The sequence below is a fragment of the Pangasianodon hypophthalmus genome, chromosome 11, assembly GCF_027358585.1.
Source record: "Pangasianodon hypophthalmus isolate fPanHyp1 chromosome 11, fPanHyp1.pri, whole genome shotgun sequence".
NCBI classification, from domain to species: Eukaryota; Metazoa; Chordata; class Actinopteri; order Siluriformes; family Pangasiidae; genus Pangasianodon; species Pangasianodon hypophthalmus.
Window position 1 is genome coordinate 14,857,614 of NC_069720.1, and position 12,381 is coordinate 14,869,994.

General features: G+C 39.8%; 1 protein-coding gene across 8 annotated transcripts in view; it reads right to left on the minus strand.

The window, feature by feature from the left end:
- patj (PATJ crumbs cell polarity complex component) overlaps window positions 1-12,381 on the minus strand; it is a 128,412-nt gene that overhangs the window by 98,393 nt on the left and 17,638 nt on the right. For all 8 annotated transcript variants that reach the window (XM_034308855.2, XM_053238322.1, XM_034308856.2 and 5 more), the window contains 4 exons: window positions 11,680-11,853; window positions 10,487-10,687; window positions 2,253-2,462; window positions 526-612 (listed from right to left, as the gene is read on the minus strand). In XM_034308855.2, coding sequence (XP_034164746.2) covers window positions 526-612; window positions 2,253-2,462; window positions 10,487-10,687; window positions 11,680-11,853 — 672 coding nt within the window. The remainder of the gene's footprint in view (window positions 1-525; window positions 613-2,252; window positions 2,463-10,486; window positions 10,688-11,679; window positions 11,854-12,381) is intronic.

The following is a 12,381-nucleotide window of genomic DNA, read 5'->3' on the forward strand; positions in this document are numbered from 1 at the left end:
TCTCATCAGCCGATTCAGCACCTTTCACACCCCTCCCCTCGTACAGCCCAGAACCAATTTACCATGAAAAATGTGCAGAGTCTAAAATCTTAATGGTGCAATTAGTCTCGTTTTGGGTAGATTTACGGCAGCACTTGACTCTGGTGCTTCAACTACATCTTTGCTAAAAATTCAAGGATAACACGGTCATGTGTCTGAAAAGCTTAGAGAGAATGAACTGGGCATCACCTCTAAAAGTTCCTTGTCTTGAGGACTAGTTGCTTGGGCTGTGCTCGCTCTGTCAATCCGTTATTTCTATTCATCCACCTCCTTCAGGAAAACCACTGAAGTGCCAGGTTTTTGCATTTGGTGATTGTGAGTCCAACAGGCTAGCATGCATGGGAGGAACTTAGTGTTCTAATATCATCTAAGTGCCATTCATCATGTACCTGAACTTCCTACCCTAAGTAACGGCACAATGATATAAAGCTGTTCTCTATGCTGATCAATCACAAGTTTAGCTTTAGTTCTCGGAGATGTCAGTACCTTAGACGCAGGTAGCTGAGGATGAGTGGGGGTGTGTTCTTGCTCCTTGAGATCTGTAGGCTTCTCCACAGTGCTCCTGTCCTCTGCCTACGTTCAAACACACACACACACACACACACACACACACACACACACACACACACAGAAAATGCCACAAAATAAGTTTTTCCAGGGTCACAACCTATATTTTACCTTTTTTAAACTCTACTTTCTTCTCAATACATTTTTAAACAATACTGTGACTTTCTAGCAGTCAAACTAAATTCCTAACAAATCTAAATTTTAACAGATGTGACAGCAAGAATGAGACCTAATACCTAATTAATTTAATAACCTATTTAATAACCTCTAATAGCCTAATAGCCTCTTTTCACTGTAATACATCTGCTGTATTTGCTGTACATTTCAAAGTTGCTAGGCTGAATAGGAAGATTTGCGACTTGTCACATATGTTCAAGTAGGTTATGACTGTGCTGAGTGCTTTGAGGATCCAGCCCTGGCATAACATATCATATCTTAAGTGTCTTGCCAGCAGCAGTCATAACTGGCCATGTAGTTAATATTAATGTGCATTACGACCACCATCAAGGGCTTTGCACAGGAGTGTGAAACTCCAGTCTTAAAAGACCACTGTGCTGAGTTATTATTTTGCTTCATTTATCACATATGATTGAACTCCTCGGCTAATTCACCAAGGCCTCTATGGGCTGAATTTGGTGTGCTGGAAAAGGCTGAGAAAGCTGAAGTTTGTCAGGAGCCAATTAAAAATGATCACAGTATGAGCTGTTTTTAAGTGCTCAGTTTTTAATACTGTGGAAATAAAATGCAAAAAGTAAACTTTCAGGGTTTAGTTATGAATGACAAACAGTCTTGAAAACCTGGAAAAAGTCAGATAACTGCTGCCAAAAGGAACTGATACTCATTACAGTTTACATCACCTTTAATCATCCCACACAAGAAGCTGGATCACCTGAAAGTTTGTTCAGATGGTTTTAAATAACCACATAATTCAGTTAATTATTATAATTTATAATTAGACACTTACTGGCCACTTTAATACAAACACCCGTACACCTGCTCATTCATGCAGTTATCTAATCAGCCAATTACATGGCACTGCATAAAATCATGCAGATGCGGGTCAAGAGCTTCAGTTAAAGTTTGCATCAAACATCAGAATGGGGAAAAAATATGATCTCAGTGACTTTGACTGTGGCATGGTTGCTGGTGCCAGACAGGTTGGCTTGAGCATTTCAGAACCTGCTAATCCTGGGATTTCACACATAGCTCTCTAGAGTTTACACAGAACTCAGAAACAATTTGCTCCAGCACCGGGAAAGAGTTGATTAGCGCTGTCCCTTTGCCCTAAAGGCAACTCATGATACTTACATAGTTTTAACATAGGCTTGTCAGTGTTTTAATAGCAATGCACCTTACAGGCACCAGGTAATGCACAAAATTTACACAAACTACTACTCTGACTGTTGGGGCAGTATTAATTTATTATAAAAATATACATACATCCCCACAATCTTTACTTCCATCGTAACCACTTTATAAATTAAAATCCTAAGAGAGGAAATACCTCAGTTTTAAGATAATCCCTTGCTAATAATCGACAAAACCATTAGATAATGTGTCTAATTTGGATCATTTCTTATTAACTGATAATTGGGTGCACATTTAGCTGAGATTAAATCATAACCCCACACTGACTAAAGGCTTACCCCCAGAGGTTTCCTGATGCCCAGGTATACCGTGCCTGGTGGCACAGCCTTGAGGACATCTACAGCCTGGGACAGAGAGCATGTGTCCAGGTAGGTGTCATTAACAAAGACCAGCTGATCACCAGGTAGCAGGTCGCCATTATTCTCTGCAACACCTCCGGCTACCAATGACCGAATGACTATCACAGAGCGCGTAATGTCCAGAGGGTCCTGCAGAGGGCAACACAGACCATAGCAAGCATGCTCATACACAAACACACAGGAAGATACACGCACACACACAAACACACAAACACACACAGAGTGCGAGAGAGAGAAAGATACCTTCCACAAAGGATGAAGGCTCGTATAACACAGTAAGTAATACAGTAATGCTAGCACGACTGAACGTGTTATTCTTACACTCTAGATCCTTTCTGAGAAACAAAGTAATTTCTGTAGGCCTTTCACACCACTGCAGCATGTGCTCAGGACCCTTACATCAGGTAGGACACAGGATGTACAGAAATTCAGAGAAGATAAGAAGGCCACATTCCAGACATAACTAAAGGAGAGAGCAGAGGCAGAGAGCTGAATGAACACAAAGCAAATTCCACTCTCTCTCTAAGAGACCATGTGTCCAGGCATCAATCACCATCCCAGCAAGCTTAGGCTGTAAAACTGCAATTCAGCTCCAATTTGATGTCTCTGACAATGTATTTGATGACCCATATGGGCGGCTTTTATGTGACGAGTGACAATATAAAAGTGATTAACAAGTGGTTGGTTTAGTATGAAAGCTAAAAGAGCCGGAGCTGTATCATTAGCAAGCACATTCATCTGACCATGATGAGGAGAAATATTTACGACTATAATCAACTCTGAGGGAACAGGAACGGACAGTAGAGTTCAGAGATATTCAAAAACTGACCAAAAATGAACCCTTTTTTTCTTTTGAGGAAAAATACAAACTTTAATCATTCTTTAGTCATTAATTTATTTGAGTTCATTTTACTCGATTTTGTTTTGTTCACAAAAGTAATTATACTTTAGTATACATTTGTCAAACTTTAACTACATTTCAAACACATTTATTAAAATGACAGCTGCAGACAGTAACTTTTCCTTCTATTAAATTGCTCATACAGGCAGTACAGCAAGAAATAATGTGAAACACACACACACACACACACACACACACACACACACACACACACACGAGAAACATGGCCTGTGTAAAGCTGGCATGCTGTATGATCAGAAAATGAATAGTTGCAGCATTGCTGCCATAAAAATCACCTTTTTTTTCTTTGAAAAACTAAACTTTATGACCTGTGATGTCACTCATCACTGCTTTAAAGTCAAGATCGCACCAAAACTGTTTGGTTCATTTGTGCTGTGATCTGGAAACTGACTGGGGGCTGAGTGGTGCAACAGGTCATAAAGTGGCAAGATTTATTTGTTAAACATAGAAACACAGTAGCAGTGCATTTACAGTATGAATACTTTCCTTTCCACATCACACTAGTAGACAAGGGTTTTTAGTGCATCCCTATGAAAGTAATTCACACTGAAAGGAATAAATACACAACACCACAACACAACACCAAGTGATACTACACAAAATGAACTGGAAACTAATTGCAATCTACTGAAAGTATTGCCTTCAAGAGCAATCTGTATCTTTCCTTCCTGCACCGAACAGCAGGAGAGGTCTTGGGCTGTGACCAGAGCTTCAGACTAGTCAATTAGGCTCAGACTGGGTGAGTTTCTACACAGCAGTGGAGAACAGGAAACACCTGGCTTAGTGTCCACAGCCATTACAGACCTCGGATTAAACAATGCAGAGGTGCTGTCGAGTAAGCAGAAGAGCAGGAGAAATGCAATAAACTGAAGCCTGCTGAGATACAATATAAACACAAAAATGGAGAAGGCAAAAGACACATATTAACGGAGAAAGAAGAACAAAGACCGAGAGAGAGAAACAGAAAGACTTGATGCAACAGAAGTAAGGAAAAAAGCTAATGGGAAAAAGTTGGAGAGAGGATTTGAAGTTCCACTCCAGCTGGCCCTTTTAGAGGACACTGGCTGCATTGTCCAGCTGCTGAGTTACGGCCAAGTGCGCTCCTCTTTCCAAGGCCTCTCTCATCCCACATGGCCAGTGATGTCAGTGGTGCAGCTGGAAAAAAGCAGGAGAAACAGAGCAGGGCTGATGGGGCCACGCTGGGACAGCGCAGGGGGCTGAACAGCACCAAAGCTCGACACGCAACCAAGTATGGCACCAGAAACAGACAGGCAGCTGTGGACAAATTCACAAGCCTGTCAGCTAGAATGTGGGGACAGAGAGAGCGAATGAGTGGGCGAGAGAGAGAGAAACCCAAACAAAGAAGGAGAGAGAGCAAAAGAGAAAAAATGAAAGAGAGAAAGCGTTATATTTCTTGTTTATGTTTCGGCCTGAGTGAAGCTTTGCAAGCTTTGATTTTAAGAGTTCATATAAACCAGAGCTTATTACAGAGTGCAGCTGCTTTCTGAGTGCAAGAGCTTTCAGGACAATGACCAATGACAATAATCCAGGCAGAAAAGCTACCGTATACAAACAATGACACCCTCAGCATAATGCTGCTGCTCAGAAATCCTGTTGTGTACATTTAAAAATCTGTTAATTTACCTAGCTAAATATAGCCTCTTAAACTTAGACTAAACACAAACACTCTACACACCCTAGTGTTATGCATTTTGCTATACTATACATTACTACATTACTATACTAATGCAGACTATTGAACTAGCTTACTGCTGTAGTTTTTTTTTTTTTTTTTTTTTTTTTTTTGGTGGGGGGGTTGGAAAAGGGGAGGAGGTTAGTTAAGACTCTGTGCAGTTGCTATCTCCCATAGGAGACAAAACCATCCTCTCTAAGCTGTGACTGCTCAGTGGGCAAGCCCGTCATATTGAGGGGTTAAAATTCTTGTGCGTTTCAGGTGGGCAGTAAATCTACAGTTTGTGCTGGAATCATCTGTGCTGTCACTTCACCTTATCCTTAAATCTTGTTGAACCAAATTCCAGGAACTCTTTCCATCACTTTTTCAGCAGCCCTCCCCTTCCTTTTCTCTCTGTGCTTGTCTCTGGGGGAAACGGAGGTCTGGATAGGACTTTGTTCTCATGGCGTGGACAACGAAATCACTCGCAGTGACCGAAACTGACATGATTAAAGAGAAACTGAAATCTCTCTCAAGTATTTCTCTGCTGAAGAGCCAAGGTCACTGTATGCTTTTTCCCCCCATTAACATTATACTTTTAAAACTTAAAACATTTTAATATTGTTTATTTCAGAGGATCTTTATGGCACAAAAGATAAAACCGTATAAAGTAAATTTGAGTATTGACAACAAACACACCGCAGCAGGCTTTCCACAGCTTTCCTGCAAATCATTTATAAGGGTCATTTATAAGGGTGCATAAAGGTGAAAGTGAAACAAAGGAACTCTGTGTTTATAATAAAGCTGGAAGATTTGATCTAGTCTTTGTAGCATGGACAACACAGAACAGACAACGGCAGTAAATCCATCACCTTCACTGGCCTCCATCAGACACAACATGGTGGAACTGAACACTCAGTTACAGTGAAGGAAACTGAGGCAATTGCCTTCTAAAAGCATCAGGTTTTAGATTTACACTCTATTTGATCAATTTCCTTTGCTGTCATGGCAATCTCCCCTTGGTCAGATTCTGGTTCTGCAGGGCCACCAGATAAATAAACAAAGAGTAAATAAATAATAAATCACAGAGATGATCTATGCCTATATGCCAGAATATTCCTGCTAAATGGTGCACTGATGTGCAGGTAAGACCATTTTGACTGGCAAAAAATGCATTCTCTTAGACTTAAACATTCTTTTTCTTGGCAGGCAAGAAGTGCTATAAATTACACGAGCCATGGATACAGCAGAGCATTATATATATATATATATATATATATATAAGCCTAACTGTTTACCAAGAAATACCCAATACTGAACACATCCTCTGTTTACACTGGTTCCTTATTTGTGCAAATTATATACAGTATTAGTATATATCTTTAAAAAGCAGGAACATTTTAAACTGTTAACATTGTCTAACTCCTGCAAACAGAATGTTATGAGGTCTGGTTAAAATCCTCTACCACAGGAAAGCTCGTCCATCATTCTCCTTTTCAGAGCAGCATTACAAATATGAGTTCATGCATAACCTCCAACTGTTGTCAGAGAAAGTCACTGTAGTAGGGTTTAAATGGTTACACAAATCCAGTCTTACTTATGGTGATGTTGCCCTGACATGACCCTTTATATCAGGTGTTTAGCTCAAGGGGGTTTCATTAATCTCCATTAACAGCATAGCACGTGTTACCAAGAGGCCCTTCCACATTAATTCACAAGTTGCTGAAAACCATAGCATCATGCTTCTCACTTTGAGATCCTCCTGGAGTTCAAACTACAAAGAACAAGTATGCCGCAAAATTGTTTTATAATCGCTTTTTGGCACTCTTGCAGTTAGGGTGTCATTTAAGAGAGAAATACACCCGGAGTCCAGCTGTCAGTCTGGTGGTGGGCTCCCATCGATCAAGCTACAGTTACGGGGTTGGCTTGCGTGACCCGAGACTTTGAGGTAACTTTAGCTGAACAGGTGAGGGGGGGGGGGGGGGGGGGGGGGGGGACAGAAAGAGAAAGGGGTCGGAAACAAAGAATAGGAAGGCAGATTAAAACAGAGAAAAAGAGATAAAGAGAGAGTGGAAGGAAAGGAAAGAGTAAAAATCTAAATGTCAGGGTCCATGGAGAAGCTTCTGGAATGCTGCAGGCATGTCTGCAGATCCTACTCCTCACCACTCAGACTTACCAGCTCAAGCTTCTTACTAAAGACGCTACGGCAAAATCAATTTTGCCGTAGCATCTTCAGTAAGATGCTGAAGGAAGCTCCCCCACACCGGAAAGCTTTGTGCTACAGCAAAAATGAAAAGAAGTTTGAGAAAGAGAATAAATAAAAAAGGAAATAAGACTCCTCTACAAGATCAATCTTTCCTTCTACTCTGTGCATTTCAGGCGATCTATTATTAAGCATACCTAACATATAATTTCGGGATACTTCTACAGCTCTAGAGACACATACTGTACATTTTGCATGCACACACTCAAACACACAAACAGTAAATAAATTCCCATAGGCTACTCGGCTTACGCTCAGGCCTATGGGCAGAGAAGCGAAGGCAGTGTGGAAGATAAGCAGGCAGACAGCACTAGGTGAGAGGGGCTCAGCTGGTGCTCAGTGGAGAGATAGCGAGTTCATGACTGAGAGGGGTGCACACAGGTCAATACGGCCTCCGTCAAAGCCCAAGATACACCGAGAACCAAATCATCTGCGACGCACACTCTCCTCACTTCTCTTTGATGAGGGTTTCAGAACCAAAAATCAATATGGAAACTTATGATTGCTCTTGGGTGAATAGGGTTCACAACAACTTGCCTGTGTTTATCTAATTTCACCACATAAGCATGCTGACCTAGGATCAGCTTTGGATTTTTTTTTATGCCGATGAACACAATTATTTACAGACCCCAGATCATTACTCTTACTACTATACAATGCACAATTAACTACATTTGAAACATGAATTTTGGCTTCAATTAATAAAATTAATTTCATTCATTAAACATTTGAAATATTGGTGATAACTAATTATCTAATATTAGTCAGCACTGTTAAATGCCTGTTGGTGCTTTAAAATCAAGAGCTCAGATATAAGCTGTGGTGGCATATTTATTTATCAATTGTCTAATTTTGTTTTCATCGTTTAGACAATACACACAAATCATGTGAATGAGGAGCTTATATTTGTGAAGGAATATAGGTTTACAATGTACAAAGTTTTATAAGTTAAAATTAAAATATAAAATGTAAAATAATTTTGCTCCTTAATCTGCTGTTGAGAAATATACTTGTATTTTAATAGGGCATTTTTGCAAACATTAGTGACCATGGTTATCTCATAACTGATCACTTCTTCACAATCTACTCATAGTGTAAACATCCCTTCAACACACTTAGTACTGTTTTGACTTTGTTAGTATATCTGCACTATTCAGTGTGACTCAAACAAGGATGTTCTGGAGGAGGTACCGCTCCAGGATTCTTCCTCATGCCATCATAGGGAGTTTTTTGTTGTTTTTTGAAAGCCGCTTTGTGACAATGTCTATTGTTAAAAGCTCTGTACAAATAATCAAATTGAATTGACCCACTACAAGTTATTTTTATTATTCTTGTTTATAAAGAATGTTATTGGTTAGTGATAAAGATATCAATGTACTACCTACAGTACATTTGTTGTTAAGACCATTACAAGCTTAATATTTGCCATTTCGGGCTTGACTTTTTTTTTTTTTTTTTTGCCCAGGACTGTATTTCTTTGCAATTCCAATCTGGCCTTCTGATTCTTACTGCCAATGAGTGGTTTGCATCTTGCAGTATGGCCTCTATATTTCTGCTCTCAAAGTCTTCTTCAAAAGGTGGATTGTGATACCTTCACCCCAGCCCTATGGAAATTGCTGATGATGTCACTGACTGTTGTTTTTGCATTTTTTCTTCACAGCTCTCACAATATTTCCATCATCAACTGCTGCTGTTTTCCTTGGCCAGCTTCTTTGATGTCTGGTTGTTAGTACACTAGTGGTTTCTTTCTTTTTCAGGACATTCCAAACTGATGTGTTGGCCATGTCCAACGGTTGTGCAATGACTCTGACACTCTCTCTTTCCTCAGCTTCAAATTGGCTTGCTTTTCTCCCATAGTCAGCTCTCTGGTCTTCATGATGGTTTATCCTTTTTAACATCAAATACACTCTTCACAGGCGAAACCCAGGGCTCAAAAATGGGTAGGCTCAAACAAAATATGTTTGTTTATCACAGCTAGATGCAAGTATCAGGAAATTAAAGCTGAAATTCTAATCTCAACTTTATCTTTTGATCTCAGATCTAAATGTCATCAGTGTATAGCAAAAACAAAAGAATTGGCCTTGCTGTTCCAATACTTTCAGAGGGGACTGTATGTCTGGAATCAGTATTATGTTACCAATTAAGGAGACAGACAGATCACAATCAGCAGTCAATCAGTGGAAACAGAGCAGGATAAAAATGTGCTAAATAATTTAACCTCAATATTTAGAAAAATAATCTTAATACCCATTATTATGCAGTCCCAATATCACTAATTTCAAACGTATATCTCTAGTGCTGATGTTAAACGTGTATTATATCCCTTAGTCTTTTGCATTTAGTTAGCAAACCAAAGGCAACACAACTAACTCCTGTAACTGCAGTTGCAATATCATCAAAAAAAATCCCTTTGAATACAGTGAGTCCTGAGTCAGCAAATCACTTGGTCTTAATTCACACATTCACACTAAGCATATGGATTGTGAGTGCCGCTCCAACGGTGCTTTTTTGTCTTCATTTCTCTGTTCCTCATAGAGGTGAGGAGAGAGGCAGAATTTAAGGGATCACTGCTCAGGTGACTGCTATTAAGCACCAGTGTAATTCTGTCTATGGAAACTGCAGCGCTATCACTCAGAGCAGCGCCTGACAAGGAAAGAAGCATGTCTTGCCATTAAAATGTGATCACACTTCATTTTCACCCATTTCACGAGCCGCACCGATAAACCCACAAGCATTTATTAGCTCCTTGATAAGATTGTGAAAGCACTGAACTTACATCTTTTCAGCTGACAAAGGTGAGTTCTGTGTAGTTTATATAAAATGTAAGAAGCTGTGGCTCTGATTGATAAATGTCGCTGTGACCTGATTATTGCCGAATTCAGACAAGCTACTTAAGTGGGGGTTTTGTACACAGTGATTAAAGAGCTAATGAAGAGAGGATATAAAAGCAGCTTATCACAGCACGCGAGCAAAGCAAAGAGTTCTGATGTTTGGCTCAGTGCCAGATAAATAGTTGTAGGTCTTTCCAGAGGCATATCGCAACTTCCTTTTGTTCTCTGCCCAATGATTTGCAATATCAACACACATTTTCTGTAATAAGGATTGATAAGAATCAAGCAGGAATAATTCAATCAGGTCAGATTTTTCCTCATTGAGGAGGGTCTATTTATAGTGAACCAAAATTGATTAACTGAAGAATACCATTAAAATTCTCCATCTTCAACATTTATATTTATGGAGTTTTCAGGAAAGGTGGTGTGTTTATTCTTTGAGAAGACAGACCTAGTGAGACAAACCTGGTAATCCAGAATGCTGAAACCGAGGCCTCGCTCGCCTTTCTCTAACTCCAGCACATGCACTTCTGGAGACCAGAGAGCCAGCTCTCCCTCTTCATTCTCTTCATCTCCACTCTCCCTTTCCTCATCCTCCTCCCTCTGAGCAAAACTCTGCTCTGGAGCTGTTCTCTGCTCAGCAACCTCCTTCTGGATCACTTGTGTCTGATGGAGAAGCAAACAATATTTGAGTGGAGTGTCCAACATTTGAGTTTTATTTAAACTGTGTGTAGGCGATGTTCAGCTCTGCAAAGAAGGAAAGTTGCTCTGAAAATAAATAACATTAAAGGAGCAGGTTAAGACCTAACTTCAATACAGTCAGCACTTTAACTCCTCTGAACTATACAACATACAGTGCTGTCCACAGATATCTGAGAACCTTTTAGAGTGAACCATAGACAAAAGGTCCTAGACAGAGTTACAAAAAATACTTGGGAAAAAAAAATTAAGAATATAATGCAAGTCTTACGTTAAAAAGATTTAAATTTATTTGCTCACTGGCTGAAGTCAGTAATAATTAATATCAGAAGATTTTGGATATCTTCCCTGCTGATGCTCCACCAGGCTTGTAAAGCAGCAATTTTCAGTTCCTACTCATCTTAGAGGATGCTTTTACCAGTCTTTATGATGCAAAACTCATGATTAATGGGAATCACTTGCACATTACGTGAATACTGTACCAAGACACATTTGACCAACAACTAAGCAGCTGACCACATTTTGGTGCCATCCTAGATTTTTAGCTTTAGGCCCTTCCATTACTACCGCAAAGGTCTTCCACAAAAACGTATCCCTTCAAACAATATGTAGGGTGGCACTGCTTTGTATTTCTTCACACTGGCATTTATTGGTTATACCTTCCATTAGTCATCCTGTATTCCAAATGCATAAATATAAAAATTTTTGCAATTCCTACAAAGTTATGTACATAAATGTCAAATCTTTTATTTAAAATGTATTTTATGTTTTACTGATGGATATATTGATATTTATGGAAGGATTTCATGCTTCAACATGCAAATGGGGAATGGGCTTCCTTTAGGTTTACTTTGAGCAAGACTGACTGAAGCAGACAACATACAAGGACAAGAAAGCTAAGTAGCCCTATGTAGACATGTTTATTCTGAAAATAATCTTGTTACTGATTTGTGTGTTACCTGCTCCTGTAGGCTAGCTGTAGGGCTGCTGGAGCCCCATTCATCCTCAGGTTGGTATTCAGTGCCCTCTTCAGTGAGGCGTCTACAGCACACAAGAGTGAAGGGAGGAGGAACCTCTCGCAGGAATGCTACAGCCTCCCGCCTCGTCTTCCCATACAACTGCACTCCATTCACCTACACACAACATACAATATTATAAGCAGTTCTTCCCTAAAATTTGTTGTAATTGCTGTGTAATTCCCTTTTCCTTTCACTGAAGCAGTCTTAAAAATTACCCTGTAAAACTCTAAATTGGGGGAAAATGTGCCAATTTTAACTAATTCAACTCTTCATTTAAAAACTCAGTTAGTTGCTGTTTTTAGCACCAAAAACATTCAGAACCATGACTGGGCACTGGCCTTACTAAAAATATACATCACAAAATTTCCATGCCCAAATTTTGCCTGCTCTATTCACACAATTACTAAACCAATAAGCACATGCAAGCAGGTCTACCTTCATCACTATACAGGACAGGATACAAACAAAATACCACACAGATTACCATCCTTCATTCATAAATACAGGCTGTCATATTGCTAAGTGCCTCTCTTTCACCAGGCCGTTTTTCTGGCATTCACTTGGACCTAAACGAAGCCAGGGCAGCACTGTGCCATCTGTCCCAGACCAAGGATGCTGTAGCCCCCTTTCTGATCACCCCAG